Here is a 21,194-nt window from a genome sequence, read left to right on the forward strand (position 1 = left end):
ACACATGCACACACTTACAAATAAAGTTCACACCTTCACTGATACTGTCTCTGTCTCTCTCTCTCTCACACACACATGCAAAATGTCCTTTCTCACACACACCATGTTGAGACAAAACTATCTGTGATTATAGTACCAGTGTGTTACACGCAAACAAAACTTGACAAGCTGAGATCTGTTCTTTTCTGTATTTCTTTGTGTGAGAGAGAAAGAGAGAGTCCAATGAGGAGGGTGGACGGTGAGCAACAAAATGTAAAACTGATGAGGACAAAACTGAGTTAATATTTTTGTAAATATTTTATATCTTTTCATGGGACAACACTGAAGAAATTACACTTTGCTACAATGTAAAGTAATGAGTGAGCTGGTGGATGTTAGAGACCTTACACTCCTCCACCTTCCATTTGAGGATGTCCCAGATGCTCAGTAGAGTTTAGGGAGACATGCTTGGCCAGTCCATCACCTTTACCCTCAAGCTTCTTTAGCGAGGCAGTGGTCGTCTTGGAGGTGTGTTTGGGGTCGTTATCATGATGGAATACTGCCCTGCGGTTAAGTTTATGAAGGAAGGGTGGGATTGAGGGGATCATGCTGCTTCAGTATGTTACAGTACATGTTGGCATTCATGGTTCCCTAAATGAACTGTAGCTTCCCAGTGCAGCACTCATGCAGCCCCAGACCATGACACTCCCACCACCAAATAAGTTTATCTTGGTCTCATCAGACCACAGGACATGGTTCCAGTCATCCATGTCCTTAGTCTGCTTGTCTTCAGCAAACTGTTTGCGGGCTTTCTTGTGCATCATCTTTAGAAGAGGCTTCCTTCAGGGACGACAGCCATGCAGACCAATTTGATGCAGCGTTTTTACCTTTCTCCAGTTCATCCAGCCATTCTCTGAGTCTGGCGATACCACTTTTAGCTTCAGCCTAGCATAGATTATTGAACCGGATTAGACCATTAGCATCTCGCCTGCTAGAATCCCGTTTAAAAGTGACGAAGATTTCTGGTAATTTACCTATTTAAAACTTGTCTCCTTTCGAGTTAGAAAGTGTAATAACACCAACGGAAAATGAAACGTGGCGATTTTCTAGGCTGAAATCAAGGAGTCAAGTGTATTACTGCTTGTGGGAACTGTCATGGTAACTCTTGCCAGAACATCAACCAGCCAGGAGTAAGGGAGTGCAGAGGAGTTGGATGAGGTTTGTTAAATTAAACCGATTAAGGAAGTTTTGTTTTGTAATTGTTCAATAAAACCACTTGTTATGGATTTTTTAATGGACTTGGAGTCATTGGGATAGATTCAGCACCCCTAAAAACCCTCTAGTTAGACATCTCAAAAGCTAATATTGGTAAAAAAATAAATGTTTTCATTATTTTTCGCCCAGACCCTCTGGGCACCCCAAACTTGATGGGCTCTCCAGGTGTTTCCCAGAGGATTTGGCCGTGGATAGATTGGGAGGTGTTACTAGACACCTATAGGAACACATAGTAGAAAAAAGCTATTGGTAAGAATTTTTTTGCAGATAGGTGAAAAAAAAGCTTAACTTTCCCTAACTAAAAGTAAGTTACTTGAAACAGAAATAATGTTGGCTAAATTGGTTGCAAATCTAGGTTATCAGTTGTGTCTCTGTGTTAACCTTCCCTGCTCATAGGCCAGCATTTCCAGGTGACTTTTCTTTTCCAGAGAACCTCTCAGTGTTCTTAATTAATAATCAGGAAATACTATGAGGCTCAAAGAATCTTTACATTGGTTTATTAATAACTCTAGACATTTTGAACAACAACATTTATGTAAAATATATATAGATCTATATGTATTGATGAATGTTACAATAACATCAGGTTTTACAATATGTCATGATTTGATATCATGACCGTGATTTGGAGGTGCCTTCACATTTTTTCTGAAGCCTTTTTTTTTACAAATATGATAAATAAAATAATATTTAAATGCACATATTTTGTTTAAAATAATTGAAAATACACTTTTGTTCTTTTCTCACATGGTTAAAAAATAAATGGTTCAAAAATAAATTTAGAATTAGGTGACTTTACCATTACTCATACTTTTTTCATTTTATATATATATATAAAAAAGGCTTTTTATGCCTTTAATTTTGATAGGACAGTAGAGAATAACAGGAAGCAAGTGGGAGAGAGAGTCAGGGTGGGATCCAGAAAGGACCACGGGGCGGGAATCGAACCCGGGTCGCCGGCGTATGGTGCAGGTTCCCCAGTCGCGCCACAGCTGGGGCCATTACTCATACTTAATGGTCATACTTAACCATTAGGTGACTTTATTTTGCCATCATTAACATTCTCAGTGGTAAAACATCTTCCACCCATTCACCCTGAGAAATCATCATTCGGTTCCACAGTTTTGCTTCATCAGAGGTGGAGTCCATCCAGGTAACTTCAGAGCCATAACTTTTGCCTTTACAAAAAGACAGGTAATGCAAACTTCAGATTTTTTTTTTATGAACAAACATTTACATCTACATTTAGTACAATGAAAGCTGAATGTACGAACCAAAATATGGGATTTCACAAAATTTGACCACACTGGAATTTGATCTACTCAATGCACATATAGTAATGAGAAAGATGAAGTTTCACACCTGTTCCAAGACCTAGCCTGAGGCCTCCCAAGAAGTGGTTACTAAGCCTGTCATGGTCCCACACCGTGAGCTCCACGCAGGCCTCTCGAAGGTCCTCAAGTTTGAAGCCGTCATAAACCATAGTGTGATTAAACACTGGATCAGCAGTTTTCTTTGCCACCCGCGTCTTCTGCCGACCTTTCCTGCTTGTATCAGGGAGCACTGTGCTGAAACACAAAATAACACAACAGTCATCCAGATGAAATGGGAAATGGGTGAAAATGAGAGAAGCTAAGATAAGTCTTCGGTAATTGGCACAAATAAAAAGTGCCATGTAAAGTATGCGATGTGTTGATGTGCCAGGCCCTCATTTAACCCCCTTGGAAAAGTTCAATAGAGGCGGATTTATATTTACAACCAAAAAGATGAATATGAAATGAGACGATGACAACTGTGCAGATTCACGATCAGTTAAGTGTCACCCATTCTGATACAATCATGGTGAGATGTTTTCCATACGTACCATTTAACAAAAGGATCAATGATTACACCTCTTACAACAGGCAGGTTCTTGCATTCTCTCACCCAGATTTGCACTTCACCTGCCTTAGAAGCTCTCTTGCCTGTGAATAAATAAACAGGAAACACATTTGCAACCACTTGAGGGCACTCTTTCTGGAGAGCACGGCAAATTATAGAAATCATTCACACGAGTCATGACATCACATGTCAGCGCAAGACACAACAAGCAATGAATTGTGAATTCCATGCAATTGGGTTTCCACAAGACAAACTACAATTAGGTACACACATAAATCTACAAGAATCACATCTCAATTTAGACAAAGGATTCAGCTGGTGAATGCAAAGACAGGAAGACATAGCGTAATGCATGAGGAAGTTTTTGTTTAGTCATACAATTATTCATTGTCTCTGCATGTTGGACAAGCCTTTTTGGTTGCATCCCAAAAAGTTTCCCTGTTCAGCTCAACCCATGAGGCGTGGTTCATAGGCAACATTGTATGAGAAGATATGAGAAAAATATTTTTAGAAGTGCGTTAAAAAGACACAAAACTGCTTCATACATATTTCCCTTTCATTGCACAGGTCAACGATAAGCTCAGAAGACATGATTTTGAAGCCTTTTTTTTTACAAATATGATAAATAAAATAATATTTAAATGCACATATTTTGTTTAAAATAATTGAAAATACACTTTTGTTCTTTTCTCACATGGTTAAAAAATAAATGGTTCAAAAATAAATTTAGAATTAGGTGACTTTACCATTACTCATACTTTTTTCATTTTATATATATATATAAAAAAGGCTTTTTATGCCTTTAATTTTGATAGGACAGTAGAGAATAACAGGAAGCAAGTGGGAGAGAGAGTCAGGGTGGGATCCAGAAAGGACCACGGGGCGGGAATCGAACCCGGGTCGCCGGCGTATGGTGCAGGTTCCCCAGTCGCGCCACAGCTGGGGCCATTACTCATACTTAATGGTCATACTTAACCATTAGGTGACTTTATTTTGCCATCATTAACATTCTCAGTGGTAAAACATCTTCCACCCATTCACCCTGATTTTATCACTACTCCTCACATTCCTAACATTCATACTGCCTTCCCCAACATGTCTGCACATGTCTACAGCTAAATAAAAAAAAAATACTAAAAGATTCTTTTAACTTTTATCGAAATGTTTACCTTTCAGCTTAAATGGAACAGGGTTAAGGTCATTTTAGAAGTATGTCTGTTAAATGTTGCTAATAAACCACAGGATAGATGCAAATATGGCCATATAAACAAAACATGGATAGTAGATTGGTGACTTACTCTGTGTTACCTGTGGGAGAAAGCGTAAAGCTACTCTCATGTCACCTCTCTGTTCAGTTGTGTTGGGGCGACTGACAACCTGCACAAGTCACAAATAACAGATAGACCATCCATTTCTGTCAATTTCTGAGTGTGTGTCTCTGTGTCTTGTTATATAGGCAGTGGAATGCATCTCTGCATTTTTAATATTCATTTTACCCGTGGTCTCAGCAAGTAATCCTTCATCTGTGTGTCAGAGATGCTCCACTCTCTCAAATCAACATCCACCTCTCCAAGAAAGCTGTTTCTCCCAAAGTTGTCATTGTGCCACACAGAGAGGTTCAGTGTAGTAATCCTCAGAGTGTCAAAGGAAATCTTGTACTGAGAGGGAAGAATGATGACTGAACATTAACATTACTTTTCTCAGTAAATATTTGCTACAGTACGTCATACAGTCTGTTGAAGAGGTTTCTCATACCCTTAGGATTTCATTGAAAGTAGGATTCAAAGTCTTCTTTTTTATACTTGTTTTCCTCTTTCCCAACTTTGTCTTGTCTGGCAAAAGGTAACACTTAACATACCTACATTTGAAAGAACAAGATCACACACTTTGTTTTTAATAACATGAATGAAAAATGGCAACAAACTTAATCTTTGACAATATTCTTCTATGACAGTGTTATAACCATCAAAGTTTATTGAAAATAAATATTAATATTATCTAATCATTTGAAAGAATGTAATGCCTAATGCTTTTGCTGTTGCAACTCTAAAGTGAAAAACAGCAACAGCCTTTAGACTTTGGACTTGATAAAATTAAACGTACTTACTATTAAATAATAAACACTAAGATTATGAAGCTCAGCAGTACTTACGGATCAGACCGGTTTCTTTTAGGCTCTGCCACTGCTAGATCTCTGCATTGGACAACAAAGATGTGGAACTCCCCCAGCTTCTCCACATAATTCATGGCAAACTGTATGGTCCCTTTTACGTCCACACTGCCAAAATCACCACTGTAGATACTCATGACGCTGCCACTGACCTTACGAATCCACACAGTACACATGCTTAGATAATCATCTTATATTAGGCGAAACAACAAGCTTGAAATATGTGATTTCCGTAAATTATGTCCACGGTAGTATTTTTGTTTGTGGTGAGTCAAAATAGCAGTTAATTCATCTGTTCAAGTTTAGCCAGTGTTAGGAAAGTCAGTTTGATGACATACAGAAGACGACATTGATGCCATGCCAGAACTGAAGCTATGGTTAGTGTGTGAGTTCCTCTTTTGGGGTCTGTGTGGTGAGTAAAAGCTGTTCTCTGATGTGCAGTCACTCTCTCTGTCATAACTCTGTGAGGTGACATAAAAACAATAGAATTCAGTTAATTGGAAAGTCTTATGGTAATAGAATCATTAATCATTTTCATGCTTACTACAAGTATGACACTACTGTGACACTACTGTGGATATTGTACATGCTGAAAGTAAATACTATACATATACAAGTTACAATTTATTTGTGTGTAGATATACATGCATGTAAAAAATGGTGATATTGTTCTTAGAATCACATGTTCTACTGGAAGGTTAGAAATAGACAATTCATCTGAGGTAGGAATATGTGAAGATTTGCAGCATCTTTGAATACTAGTCAGAGCACATTAGGATGGAATTAGTCCACAGGGTGAATGGGGTTTGTTCCCCTGGTGGTGAGACACACATACAGAATTAAACAATTCTGCTAAGTGATTAATAAAATCCAATCCACAAACTGTTCTTTATGGGGAGGGTGGCCTGGTGATCCACCCCAGTGGACAATATTATTCTATTGTACTCTACTCCATTTGCTACCTCCTGCTGTAGGAATGCAGGAACTGATGCGCTCATCCTCTTCATCTGTTCCGGGTCTGGGGCAGATGTAGGCGATGAAGGGGCGACAGAAACTAGCGCAGAAGAAAAACAACAGACAGATGAGCAGATTAATAACTGGAAATATCTAACTCCACTTCATACTGTGGTAGGCCTATGTGATTTGATTACATACCGTACACAGTTTGAAATGGTTATTAAATAGCATGGGTTGCAGGGGGTAGTAAATACACTGATAATACATATACACAGGTTCCTTCTAAATGTGAAAGAAATCACATTTTTGGATAGGGCATATCCATCATGAATATGTTAGAGTTGTGGCCAATATGTTGTCACAGTCAAGAAGTCAAACCAAGCCTACTATGAAGATCACTGCATTTAATTTGCCTGATAAGTTGTGGCAGTCTCATAGTACCTTGTCATTGTTATACAACAAAGAGGAAGATGAGACAATCAAAAGAATCTACCATCGTTTGCGCTAAGCATTAGGTCGCTTCTTTGGTCTGTCCTCATTCTTTCCTCTCCTGATTAAAGATAAAGACAAAGCAATATTTACCAAGGGAAAACACTGCTTACATCTACACCATGAAAGTTAAACAACTGCTAGCACATATTTCTGGTTGTATCTCCTTCAAAATATGACTGATTTACAATTTGACATTCAACAGGAGGTTAAATACGATTCTGAATATTTTGTTTTTTTTTTATTGTGCATCTATTTCTGTATATCTGTGAATCTATGGCACTGGAAAAATGTGGGCTCACCCATTTTTACAGGACACTTACGAGCTGGCATTGTTGTAATGTCCTCCAAACTTTTCGATAAAGACATTGGCCTTGAAGCTCGTTTCAACATGGTCCGAACCGGGCTTGTATCCTCACTATTATCTGACAGACCACAAATTATTTAAAACATTTTTTTACATTTTACACGAGGGGAAAAATTACATCTTGAATTTTGCTGTTTTTTCATTCAACAAAGTCTACTACCAAGGCTTACAAATGGAAATTTTGGTTAAAAAAAACATTAGAAGTCATTGTCAATCAATAAACAAAACATAATCACTGCATAGTTGATATTTCAGGTGTTCCTGTAGATTTCCCATTACAGATTTATGACCATACATCAGGTGTGGACAATGATTTTCGTGAGTTTTAAATCTGGTAGACTAATTGAATATTCAGGACATTAGCACAAACACAAAATGTTTCTGATGTTACTGGTAAGACCATTTGTGAGTAAATATTCCCACATAATTACCTAAATATGATTGAGGAACAATTGTTTGTTTTAATTGGAAGGTAATCAGTGTAAGTAAAACTGGATTGGCATGGCTATATTCTCTACTGAATAAAAGTCATAGCTCACAGGCTGAACTTGCCCAGGAGTAAGACCATGGTTCAGGTGTGCTGCTCCAGGAAGAGCCAAGCTCCAGTGAGCTGTGGTGGGATGGTGAGCTGTCATTACTCACTTTACCCATTATTTCCTCTGGGGCGATATCCTCTGCCTGGATTCTGTTCTTGCCTGATCTGTCAAAGAATACTGGGACGTGCATCCACTCTGAAACACAATCCTGACGGTCCAGAGAAGCTACAGATCTTGCTTCTGAATCTTTTACCACTTCCTTTTCTCTGACTTTAAAGGTGCGTCCAAAACGTTCACCACTAGCAGTTCTCCTACCATCGTGTGAGGGGGACCCATATTGCTTCACTACTCCAACATCTTCAGGGGACATTTGTCTAGGGCTGTTCTGACCTAGATGAATGTTACCTGAGCTGGATTGCCTTGTTCGTTGCCTTGCAGACTTTGCGGGAGACTCTGGGGTACTGCTGCCATGCGGCTGAGCTTGCTCATCAGTGCAGGTTGTTGGCTGTCTCTGCTCAGATCGCCCTCTCTTGGTTTGAAAATAGGCCATATTTTCGTTGTCACACCTTTTAGATTGCTCATGTTGCAATTGTGTGTCTTCAGTAGAAGGTCTTCTTGTATGTTTTACGGAAGTTGTTGAATGGTCCTCTGATATGCTCCCATCTGTTCCCTCTACTCCAATATCAATGGCATAGGTTTTCAAAGGAGAGTGGTCAAGCCTGGTTTTGTATGAGCTTCGGCAAGGAATCTTTGATTGGCCTTTTGGACTATGGGCTATTGTTTGGCTTTTCTGTTTCTTATTGAGGGGGGATTTGTCTGTCTTCAAATTAACCATTGGTTTATTTTGACTTTTCCGTTTGCTTCTGGGGGTTGACTTATCTGTATACAAATTAACAATTTGGTTTGGGTTTGTGGCGCATAATGATTTTGTCTCAGTTGAAGGTGACAGCTTCTTGGTCTCATGTGTACCAATTTGTTTAAGGGAGTCTCCCATCCACGGAGATTGTGGTTTGTTTTCTGTCACAGTCTCTCTTTCTTTTGGTTCACGGTCCTGATGTGAGTCTGAAACTACTGCTCGAATGTCATGTTGAGATGCATTGACCTTTTCTCTAGAGTCTCGAGGAGATGCGCCTTCACTTTGCTCTGCTTGGATGTCAGAAGTCACCTTTGCTTTTGTGACACCAAGATTATATTTAGTTTTCTCTTCCTCCCAAAGAGCTCTAAGGTTTTTGATAAGAATGGCTTTACCCTCCTGTTGACTTAAAGACAGTTTCAAAGGGGGAGTGTAAGTATGCATGCCTTGCTCTTTCCCAGGGCTCAGTGATGGGTGCTGCATGGCTGCTTCATGTTCCTGATGGGCATCAGTGCTATCAGCTCCCTGTGACAAGCCTTCTAATCTTTCATAACTCACTGAACTAACACTATTGTTTAGGGAGGTTCCTCCCCCAAAGGTTGGCTTAACAGAAATATATGATTTTCCGTGTTCGGAACTTATGTACTGCTCCTCGTTATGACTTTCTACACTCTGTGAATTGCTCATATTTATTGTGTTGTGGTCAAATTGTAAAGGTCTGCTTTCGTCCTTCTGTTTGTGGGCTTTGGATGAGTTATCAATTTTGTCTGAAAACACATTCTGCCCTGCTGTGGGGTTTTCAGATTCTCTTTCTAGAGCACACTGGTTTCCCTGCCTTGAAGCCAGTGTCCCCTTATTCCTAGTCAGAATATTAGGTTTCCTACCTGCTCTTCCCTCTAAAGACTTTAAGTTGGCTGATGAGAGTAATTCCTTTTGATCACAATTCTCTTTCACATTACACAGAGTTCTCTGACTGGTTGAAATACCTAATCCCTCTTGTTCGTTCTTCATCTTCTCTGTCAAGGTTGTCAAGGTTGTTTGTTCTTCGCTCAACACCAGTGGAACATCTTGGCATGCAACCTCCTTATCCTCAGCAGGGTAAGATGCTTCATCTTCAACTTCCTTTACCTCTGCTCTTGAGAAAAATGCTAGTAGTCCTCTCCTGGGCTTTGGTGAAGGCTTCAGCATTCTCTTACTTTCAGAAGAATTTGCCTTCTCCGATGACTTACTCTCTAGGCTAGTGATGCGTTCATGATCTTTGCTTCCTTCTTCCATGTCGTGTCTCATTTCAAATCTACTAGAGGGACCGGAGCTCTGGCTGAACCAGTCAAGTACCTTAGCAATGGAGTGACCCTCTTCCTCTGTTAGCTTAGGGGTTGGGCTCCCTGGGCGCTGCTCAGTGCTCTTACCTGTTTCTGGCACAGTGGCATGGAGGCTGGACACCTCACTTGCAGGGGGCTGAGCGAGACCATCATGCCAACCTGTGAAAAGGAGAGGCATTACTGTACTGCTATTTCATGATAAACAGTGACACATTTCACAAAACACAAAAAGCTCAGGAAATATATGTTGCAATAGAAAAGATAACATTAAGTTCATATAGCATGTCCCTTGCAATCCCAAGTCACTAATCACCATTGGCAAACATGTCAGTGCAGACACATGTGTAGACATGCACACGTATACATGCAGCATACATAGATGAGTTAGTCAGAAAAGCACAGAAAAAGAAATCACCATTGACCTAGTCATGTCCACATCCACATTCAATCCACATTAATAAACAAAGAAATCTACAATAATCAGGAGATCAAGTTAAAATTTAAGAGGATCTGAATCCAGATTGATTGATTTTTTTGGCGGCTTGATGATTGATGATCGTTCATCTCTCAAAGGGAGTATATCCGGAGATGCCTTACCAGTAGGCCTACGGGCTTCGCCATCCTTAGAGCCGTTTTGGAGAGAGCCCTCAGTGCTGTTCTGCAACTCACCTGTCATCACCTCTTTTCGATTTACCCATTTACTGCCCCACAAGTAAGAATCTTGAGGAGAGGATTTGGAACCGATGCAGAGCTCTGGCTCAGTCTTCTGCCGTGTCTTTGAGAAAAATGGACTGTCACATTCGTCTCGGGGGCAACTGAGGCCTTCGCTGCTGGCATCATCGCCGTTGCTACTGCTTATGCTTGTGTCTGACTTGTCCGTTTGGCCCTCCTCATCAGAGAGGACAACGCGGTCATGGTCCAGGAGGTCATGTTCACCAAGCTCTCGGCCGTTTTGCAGCGCTGGGTTCCTGCCCCGGACGATGCCAGAGAAGCGGACCTGCTTCCTGTCCAGCCAGCACCCCGAGCTAGACCCTGAGCTGGGGGAGTCTGGGAGGTCCACAGGGCTCAGTGGTTCGGTCTTCTGGTTGTAGTTGGAGTGGGGTGGCAGAGAATCATTGGAGGAGCTGCTGCTGCTGATGGAGTTACAGTGCTTCAGGATTCCTCTAGGAGCAGGCGTAGCAACGTTTTCTCTGGCAGGCCTGTTTCTGTCTACAGAGTAGTCCCCGGAGACATGTAAAACTCTTTTCCTTGGCACAGGCTTGTGGGTATTCAGTGTAGCTTGTGATTTTTCAAAACTGTCTGAGGTTTGATTAGTGTGTGTGACTATGGGGCTCTCATAAGATGGATGTGACTCTGAAAAAAGACGACAGTGATGGGGAACAACATGGTATGGACACGAAGCAATGACATAACACCTGAAAGAGGTGAATAAATCAAAACTGATTTAAAGAAGAAGGAGAGGATTCATTATGTGAGTAAGGGTCATCTGTGATGTAATCCTTTAAGTGTGATGACAACAGGACATATTAATATAGTTAATACAGTTAGACAAAAGACAGATGACAGATGTTCAAACCTGAACATAAACCCTTATCATTATAATCAAATGACCTTCCAACCACCCCAAAGACATGGGATTACATAAACTAAAAACAACAACAATACTACTGATATTGTAGAGCTCACATTCCGTTCATCTATGGGAAGTACAGACTAGTCATGCATGGCAGCTTACCGCCTAAGACAAGGAGTACATGCCTTTCAATGTAATCCATTCCCAGCTATGCACCCATATTTGCATTACTGTTCGAGGAAAATCCCTGTAGGCCTTCTACTCAGCAGTCATTAGTTCAATTTTCAGAATATCTATTGTTTACCTGAGTATCCTTATAAGCAAACTCTTGTTCTTAAAAACTGTGAGGACTTTGCCACCATGAAATTCTATACTTGGATGCTTAGTCCAACATTGTTGTATAAAACATTTTACACGCTTACAACCTTTTGAATGTGGATGCATTATCACATTTTACCTCTCCAACATTATTACCAGGAGTCAGAGCAGGAAAGTGAGAATTTCAGTTAGGCTGAGCTGCATGCAGAGCACATAAGGCAAAGATTCAGCAGCATGCAAACACAGATATTACAGACTCCAATACCAGATCCAGTGGCATGCTGACACAGGTCTTTAAATGGGATCAGTTTGGACTTACTTATGTATGCAAGGAAAATACTTTGTTTCAAGTTCCCACACTCCAGTAGAAAAACAAGAAACGGTTTAGAACATGATTCCAGCAATATGTATAGACTATATATTAGCTTGCATGAAATCCTTTACCAGTGTCAAAGAGGAAACAGAATAATTTACCTTAACCATTTGATTTTTTTGACAGATTTTACAAAAAAAGTGCACTGTACACTACCGGTCAATCAAAAGTTTGGGGTCACTTTGAAATTTCCATTCCACTCCATTATAGACAGAATACCAGCTGAGATCAGTTGCATTGTTTTTTTAATCAGGACAGCAGTTTTCAGACTACACTATGTGCTTACATAATTGCAAAAGGGTTCTCGACTGAAGACATTTTTTAAATCTTTAATGCAATATCTACATTGCCCATTATCAGCAACCCATTCATCCAATGTTCCAAAGGCACATTCTGTTTACTAATCTGATATTATTTTAAAACAATGCAACTGATCTCAGCTGGTGTTCTGTCTATAATGGAGTGGAATGGAAATGTCTAAGTGACCCCAAACTTTTGGCCGGTAGTGTATGTGATTCTGTATTTGGGCAATATGCATCATGTTTAAGTGTTCCGCTGTGGATGTCTTACCCCGTGCAGGTGTCTTAACTGTTTGCGTTGTGCCATTGGACACCTGTTGGCTTTCCCCACCAGGCGAAGCCAGGGAAGTGGGCCTATTGTTGAATGGATTTAGCCTTAGCTGCAAACAAACCAACCACAAGCAGAAGACAGGAGTATTAAGAGCCTGTAATATGTTGTGTGATACTGAAGTGGCTATTAAAAGATAGCTAGGATTACTGGTTTAATGGTTTTCTTTTCACAAAATAAATACTTGGCTTTTCAAAAGGCATTGCTTCATACCTTGACTTGGGGCTGAACAGCTGGTTTCGACACGCCTGACTGACTTTCTGATGAGCAGGCATATTCCCTACTGAAACAAACCATGGTATATGGTACAGGCACAAAAAATGTACTGCATGTTTATGTTTTATCAAAGCCTGAAACTGCAACAGTGCACATTTTAAGTCTGGCTTACAAAACTAATGCCATTTGTTAACTGATTGAGAAAGTATACATTCACTAAAAATTACAGCCTCATGTTAAAAAAAAACGCTGTTGATTTGTGTTTGATGTGAAGCTTAATTGCTTTTGCTGTGAAAGAGGAAAACAAGAGCATGTGAGAGTTGACCCCAGCAGATTAGAGGAACACATGGGGCCTGAGTCTCCTCTGCCTGTCTGCCAGCGGCCAGCCACTGATCCTGCTCTCACGGGAAAGGGTTTCCCCTCAGTCCACCGCGCAAGTCTGCTGACCCCTTCTTTACACAGCAAACACTCAATGCCCATTTCTTAATATGAAAACGGGAAATGAAGATGGTCTAACTGGTAAACTCTGTAAACATAAATCATGTTTTAAATGATCTCAACAGACATAATGTAGCTGACTGCCAGAGGAATATTTCACATATGTTAAACATAGAGCCTTAGGCTTGCTACTTCCTTATATAATTCTGGTGCTTCGCTAATTGAGGTAATGGACGGATGTAGTGCTTTTTTGTTGACAGAGGAAATGGGTTGGTACAACACTTTCCTTAATCAAATTCAGAGACATTCCAAACTTTTCCAAAGGAGTAGAATGTAGAACAACCCAGTCAGGGAGGGTAATGATAATTTAGTGTTTCATATTTTACCTATTTGCCACCCAATGGAAAATTAAAACAAATGCATTACAAACTTAAAATGAGAAGGAATATATTATATATTAGTAAAGATATTTTAATGGTTAATCCAGAGTGACATAATAATGATAGCCCTAAATATTTATTGTACAGTTTTGACAATACACAATACACGCATTTATATTATGATATTTGTGTTCAAAAATGAGATTCAGGTACAATCTGTGAGTGTGAAATCATTTCATATGAGCAATACTTTAAAACACATAAAACATGTACTGGGTTGTTTAAAGCCATATATCGGTATTTGTTGATAAATATGTAGTTACCTCTGATTTTTTGATTGTGTCTGTGGTTCATCTATGATACCAGCAAGTTCAGGAGGGAGAAAGACATCGCGATTTCCACTGTTCACAAAACTTGGTTTCTCAGCCCATACCTTAGAGAGCTCAACTGCAAGTACAGAAGTGCAGTTATTCTCATGTCGAATAGCAACACCAAGAAACACAGAGTTCTCATGTCATATGTCAACAACATGTCAAACACTTTCTCATTGTGGTACTCTGGTATATGGTATGAATTCTAAACAAAATTAAGTAAAACATTTTCATGTTGTATACACAGAGTAAAATTGCCATGTAACTCAGTATTTAGGGCTAATGCTTTACCAACCAAAATACCAGATAAAGCCCAATTCACACCAAGGATTCGCGACGAGATGAGCTGCAACATTCTATAAATCAGCAACTTGCTGCAACGTTCTAAAACCTTGCAACTACGACTAGACATGGTGAATGCTTCAGCTTGCAACAGCTTGCAACAGCTGGCAACGACGTGCAACATTTAATTTACACCGCTGCAACTCCTTACTGCAATAGTTTCGTCTCGTCGCAAATCTTTGGTGTGAGTTGGGCTTAAGAGCTGAGAAACCATATTTCGAGAGAGTCAAGTCCACTCACATACTGTCACAGGCTTTCTCTGCCTGATGGAGGCCCTGATGATGTCCGACCCGTGGATTCGGTCCCTGTGTCTCTGCGACTTTGTCTCATAAAACCACTCTCCAGTCATGTATTTCAGTTTATTCCTGTCACGCATTGTCTTCTGCAGATCTCTAGGCCATTAAACAATGATACGAAACATTCAGTCCAATCTACAATGTATTTGTAAATTACATATTTTACATTGAAAGAATTGTGTAATGCAAACTAGAAATGTAATCATTCCTCTTTGGATAAATCTCCAACACCATAGCAAAGGAAAACCCATCTCTAACTTCTGTAGATTAGTACATTTCTGCCATCATCCCCATGAATGTAATACACTTCTTTTAGGCTGTAAATCAATTTGAAAAGATTCTATTATGAGTTCAAAGTTTCTATTTTGAGTTGCATTACATTACAGTTCAACAATAAGCGCACAGTAGGGCACCACCATATGCAAGAACGACTATAAAGACTGTCTGCCTTAATTCCATTAACGTCTGGGCACAAAAAGATAAAAGGGATCAAACAAAAGCTCATGAGATAAGTTCATTAACTCCAATGAGAAATTCTGCCACTTCAATTTCTAATGGAATAATGTTGTTATCCCAAAGCTTTAACATTTTCCCATTCACAACAAATGTAGCTACATAGTACTACAAATTCATTTCATTCCTTAATATACAGTATGTATAGATGTGGAAGTTTTGTAGGCCTACTGCTATGAACTGATGTTAATTATTAAACTCTTAACAGTATTGGTTCAGTCTCAAAACATGCATACTAACTGATAGTTGATGGTATAATAATTTTCGGCATAATGCAAGTTAGCCTTTTCCGATACTTAGTGACAACAATTAACGGTGTTCACTAGAGGACATTACAGGCATTAAGTGTAAGTGTGACTTACTTAACCCGCTGATCCTCTGATTTCTTCAGTTCAGCGTCCCTCTTCAGTACAACCATAATCATCTCCTGCTCCTCATCCGTCAGAAAGCTCAGGTCTATCATGGCAACGGCTACAGTGCCAATCGGTGTATTCCTATGGGGGATTCCTATGCACCAAAGGACACAGCTCCACAAGTGGGATGGGTACCACAGCACTGGTGATGGTGAACTTAGACAACAGACTGAGGTCACGGCAGCTAAACTGACAGGTTTACAGGTGCCAGGTTGTATTTCCCATTGTATCTGCTGAGGGAGCCACACCAGAAGGAATAGCCTGTGGAAAAAGTGATGGCTGACCTTAGCAATATAGTTTTCACGATCAGGGTAAGCACTTGACATGGTATTTATGTGTAAAACAAACTGTGCATGATCTCCTAAATATAGCTGAACTGGGTGAGGTTATTTAGCAGAGGAAATGTCCCAGATATGTATGAAACTTAGTGACAGCCTTATGACAAAATGTTTCGATACAATTTGAGCATCGTAACAACTTATATAGCTGTAAAACTAAACCACTAAATGTTTCTGTCAAATCGTTTTTGTCCACTCCAACACATACTGTAGAATATGCTGTAGTAAATCCAGTATGATATGACTTACTTAACCATTCTTACTTAAAGTATGCTAACACAAGAAATATGCTAACACATAAACACTACAAATATACAAATATTTAACCTTACAGTATGCTGATGGCAAAAAACTTGAACAAAAGTGAACATCCCATTGGAAACTTATCCAGTATGCACACAGCACAATGTTTTGGCAAGCATCAAATGAACAAAGGCAAACAGGGAGCCTTTATAGCCTAATCAATACAGAACCCAAGGCCTTGTAAGGTTTTTCTCATGTCTGATTTGGGAGCGGGGGGGGGGGGCATGTGACAAGGCATTGTCAGCTGACTATAAGAGGATGTAGAAACTGGATACTTTGATAAACATTTGGAATTCCTACTAAATGCCTCTTTTATACCAAAATCACATTAGACCTAATTCAAATTAGGCACTGTCTCCCTAGTGGCATCATTCTGAACATCTTGTTTTGTTTCCACATTTTAACTTTGAGCCCTGGTTGTAGCATAATAGAAAAGAAACGCATCAAAAGACAAAGAGACTCTTCAGCACTCTTGGGTATCAGAAGTTTTTCATATAAAAATTGATGATTTGATATGGAATTTTTCCTGCATAAACAATAATGTTAACAAAAATTATCCATTAGGCTTATCATTCAGAAATATTTTTTAATATTCTTCAGATTATTCAATAAAGAAATTACATCAATGCAATCTATTACTATTTACTACAAATCTGCAATCTATTACTATTTACATATTTGCAACATATTTTATACTCATATTAATATTGGTTTGAATATGCATATTAAATGTATATGCACTTTGAAACAAACTGACCAACACAGTATCTTTTGCCAGCAATCAAGGAAATGTGCACTTAAACATTCTTTCATGTTGACAAACCTGTTCTTTACTCCCTTGACTGTGGACTTCCTTGAGACAATTCCAGTGTATAATTATACATACAACAATAGTAATACCATGTCTAATACCAAGCCTGTTGCATTGGCTTTATTTTTTCTTTTTGCATAACTTTACTTGGGTAATCCCATGCAACCAGACATATTCAGTCTCTATTTCCCACTGAGTCAAAATAATTAAGATGAAAGCAACTAAATGCATTACTTTGCCATTAGAACAGAAACTTGTTGGTTGCTAAACGATTAACAATTAAGTGTAAGATGCAAAATTTTGAATGAACATCAACGTACAATGCTGAGGCCCTTTTTTATTCTACAACAGCATCAACAGACTAGACTACACTAAACGAAGCAATTCGCTGTACAGACCTAGGCTACTTAACATAACATCAGACTAGACCAAATAAAACAGTTCACACTATGTTGAGGTTGAAATACTTAAGGCATTAAATAGGGAGGAACAGAGGTGATGAACCATTCTCCAACAACTCATCATTGGAACCATTTAGTTTGTACCCAGTTTTCTTTCCAAGCAATGACTAAAGTGTTCAAGTGCATACATGTTTCACACTTCCTACCTAAACCTTTGGAACATAGACTTGCTGACAACACAAATGGCATTAACATGTAAGAGGAAAAACAAGGAATTTGTTTGCTATAGAAGCATGTGACATGTCACCTTTAAAACATGCCCCAAAAACTGTTGATGCAACTCAAACAATTGTTTTTTAGCCATTGTTTCATTCTACACCTACTTTGGAGCAAGGATGACTAACATATTATGGAGGACAAGACCGCACATGTATCAAAGGAAATAGACTAAATCAGAGCAGTTCTTTTTCACAAGATAGACATTCTATTTCGACTCGGATCAGATTCCTACAAAACAACACATGGATATTCCATGTCAACAAGAATCAACAACGATTAAATGACTAAATGGTTGGCCTGCATCCTTTTGTTGACAAACTGTTTTCTTTCACGAAGGAGACTATACCCTTTCTATCAGATCTTCACAAAACACAGCTGCCTCTTTCATACAGTCATGAAGCAGGAAGCTTAACCTGGCTAATGAATAGAAACTATAAATTTGCCTTAGCCTAGAGCTGTCCCGTTCCGGTTATAGAAAAGTATGTAATAAAACGTATCGTCTCATTTGAATGCCTTACAACTTTCTTCAACAGTAACTGTTATCAAACACACAATTAAGTTAAATAGCTTGAAGAAAGCCTCAGTTTACCGTTTACGTTGTTCTCCGCATCCATTCACTTCGGACCTTAGCCTGAGACTGCCTATAACTCCAGATTATCCTCATGGGCACGAGACTACGGAGAATGACATCAGAGAAGGAGGATTTATATCCAGCACAGAAAATTAAGGTTAACGTTGACATAGGATACTTTAACTAGGCCTGCCCGAGCATTCTATATGAAAGACAGAGGGCTATCAGACCATAGAAGTCTAAATTAGTAATTTAGCCTGCTTCGCTTTTAAATATTTCTGCAGTCCTCTCGTGCGCATTTAATATTAGGCCTAAGCGTGACTTGGACCTCAAACAGTCCAAGGACATTAAACCAGCTAATGGTAGGTTAAATAAATTGTGTTAATATTTATTTGAACAAAAGCCTTACTTTTTGCTAGTTGTGTGTTATTAGCCTCTCGTGTTTTTCAGGAGTTGTGTAGGCTATGACATTACTAACTAGAAAAAAACATGTGGCACGTTCTTGCGTTCAGGTAAATTGAAACTACGAAAGTGGGGCAATTAGTTAACATATGCCCCGGCACCATGAAAACCCAGATAGAAGTGGGATATAACATACACTGGGACGGAACTGGGCCACACCTACCACAACGTCCGGGACGGATCTGCATAATGGACCTGATCCGGCGTCCAAACGGACATCGGTCCAAAATTGGTCTGGATCCGTTTGACGGATCTGGTACCAATAAGGGCTAAGACTGGCCCAGTTCCGTATGGTAGTCTGTGTTACTGACGTGTTCCAGATCTGTTTATCATATGCAATACGGGTCCGCTTATTGTGTGTGGTACGGACCCGTTTATCAGACATCAGCCGGCTTTATTTGACATGTGAAATGTGATTGGTAATTAGGGCTAATTATCCTGAAAAATCTGTTTGCTGCACATTTGCTAACAGGTTCGTTATAGGTTCACCCAGGCTAAAGTTCGTAACGTTTTCCCAACAGCTCAACTGATAAACATTAGCTAGGCTACAAACACAAGGGGGGTAAAAAAAACTTTACACACAAGTGTCTTATTATTTTTTTTATTCATCAACCTGGCTGTAGAAGTGCAATCCCAGACAAAGTTTAAGTCGTGTTAATTCCACATTTATTCCTTTTTGCAAATAGGCTAAGTCACAATTACACTCGTTTTTTATCATCAGTGATCCTGTTAGCGTTATCACTGTTTTTTTCCAAAATAGTTATTGTGATAGCTGTTTTGCTTAAGTTAAGCTAGTTGTTGTTGCTGGAAAATAATAGTAAAGTTATCAATCGCTCGGTTGCTTGTTGTTGTCTTTGAATAAACCAACAGAGATAAAAAGCAGATACTACCTTGAAAAGTTGGGCTGTCCTAGTCCAACCCCAGGCTGGCTAATCATGTCAAAAGGTTGATAGTGAGCAAACCAAAGATCCTTGATTAACATTACTGCTTGGACTTCTGCATGCGTGGCAAGAATATGGGGTTGTCTCATAGCACTGTTAGATCTGATACAAACAACAATTGACTACTTTTACCATTGCTAGGTAATAATAAAAATAATGAAACGAGCATATGATCAATATTGAGCCAACTGTATCTTCTTTTCCAGCCTTACTGTAGAAATGAAGTGGCCATGGGAACATAGTGCACCCCCATGATTTCTAAATTAACTTCTAACTAACTTCATTGCAGTATTATCATTACCACCTGGGTCTGCTGTGAAAAAATGGTCCTTCGGCTCATATCCGTATCACAGGTTTGGGCCAAATCAGTGTTTTGTATTTTAAACGTATCTCCTGACTTCCAGTTGAGTTGCGGAAATTGGACCTGGGACAAATCTGTAAACCGGTGATAAAACAGCATTGCTAGCAGAGCTGAAACCTGTATCGGGAGTAGACCTGGCCCACAGTCAGATACCGTATGTCCGCTACAGGCGGATCTAAAGGCTTTTATGCGGATCCGGCCCAAAGGAAATTGCTATCTGGGAAGGGACAGATAGGCCTACAGTAACACTAGTCTAAACACAGAGATACTCATATCCAGACAGCGACAGAGCAGACGTCTCAAAATGTCTCAGATGACAGTGGGCCTATCGTGGCGCTCCCTCTAACGACAGTGTAGAGTATAGGTCTCGCGTGGTGGCGAGACATAGCAAGTAAAACATAGGCCTTTTAACTCAAATGTAGAAAACTAATATAGCCTAGGCCTACACTTTAGGCAATTTAATTTAGGCGAACAGTAGACTAGCCTACTAGGCATACATTTATCTCTGTGAAGATTAGTTTCACCATATTGAGTCTTTCACTATCTCTGTGCGCACTCAACTTGCCAAGTTTATAGATTAATTCTACAAGATGGGTTATTTTTTTTGTGAATATCACATTTAGGTTTTTGGTGTAAATTAACTTCTGATTATACTTTCTGCTAGTTTCAAAATATTCCTTTTTGTTCTTGTATTGGTTAATTGTGTTTATCGTAGCCTACATAAAATCCTGTGTAGCTTACGTACACACATAAAAGGCATGTTTTTTGTTGATTGGCAGCAAAAATAGGGTTTAGGCTATAGCCTACCTACTACCTAGAAACTGCCGAGCAACCACAGCGCCTGTTTAGCCTAGTTGCTCTGTAGGCTAATATAAAGGGACAGCAGCAGGGAAAGGAGTCTAAAGCCAGTGCGTGCATAGACATAATATACATAGACGCCGCATTGGCTGCTGGAAACGAGAAATGCGGCCGCCATCTTGGACCGGTCATACTCCTCGTTGCGTTGCAGCAGAAGACACAAGATGCCAGTACTGTGCA

At 39.5% G+C, this 21,194-nt stretch overlaps 1 protein-coding gene across 7 annotated transcripts; it reads right to left on the reverse strand.

Annotated features, from left to right (window-relative positions):
* Positions 1-1,735: 1,735 nt before the first annotated feature.
* Positions 1,736-18,876, reverse strand: sytl2a (synaptotagmin-like 2a). Of its 7 annotated transcripts, XM_042092765.1 has the most exons (21): positions 18,802-18,874; positions 18,411-18,495; positions 15,863-15,950; positions 15,639-15,805; positions 14,708-14,859; positions 14,078-14,201; positions 12,934-13,003; positions 12,664-12,772; positions 10,427-11,182; positions 9,917-9,988; positions 7,054-7,176; positions 6,756-6,812; positions 6,268-6,359; positions 5,644-5,766; positions 5,288-5,457; positions 4,891-4,993; positions 4,632-4,793; positions 4,434-4,512; positions 3,119-3,218; positions 2,617-2,822; positions 1,736-2,432 (listed from the first exon to the last, which is right to left on the reverse strand). In XM_042092765.1, the coding sequence occupies exons 4-21, from the start codon at positions 15,737-15,739 to the stop codon at positions 2,296-2,298; spliced, it is 2,736 nt and encodes a 911-aa protein (XP_041948699.1). In that variant the 5' UTR covers positions 15,740-15,805; positions 15,863-15,950; positions 18,411-18,495; positions 18,802-18,874; the 3' UTR covers positions 1,736-2,295. The 7 variants fall into 7 exon arrangements, with proteins under 7 accessions (XP_041948699.1, XP_041948700.1, XP_041948701.1 ...); XM_042092766.1 differs by having other exon boundaries at positions 12,934-13,000; positions 15,639-15,950; positions 18,802-18,876; XM_042092767.1 differs by having other exon boundaries at positions 7,075-7,176; positions 15,639-15,950; positions 18,802-18,871.
* Positions 18,877-21,194: the final 2,318 nt, after the last annotated feature.

Source organism: Alosa sapidissima, chromosome 5 (assembly GCF_018492685.1).
Source record: "Alosa sapidissima isolate fAloSap1 chromosome 5, fAloSap1.pri, whole genome shotgun sequence".
NCBI classification, from domain to species: domain Eukaryota; kingdom Metazoa; phylum Chordata; class Actinopteri; order Clupeiformes; family Clupeidae; genus Alosa; species Alosa sapidissima.

Bases quoted from the DNA above. Each gene is read 5' to 3' on its own strand.
- sytl2a (XM_042092762.1), bottom strand. From the start codon at position 9,794: ATGAGACACGACATGGAAGAAGGAAGCAAAGATCATGAACGCATCACT. The intron at 2,823-3,118 runs GTACGTATGGAA...TTTGTGTTTCAG, and splicing joins ATTGATCCTTTTGTTAAATG to CACAGTGCTCCCTGATACAA. The intron at 2,433-2,616 runs GTGTGAAACTTC...CTTTTTGTAAAG, and splicing joins CAGGCTAGGTCTTGGAACAG to GCAAAAGTTATGGCTCTGAA.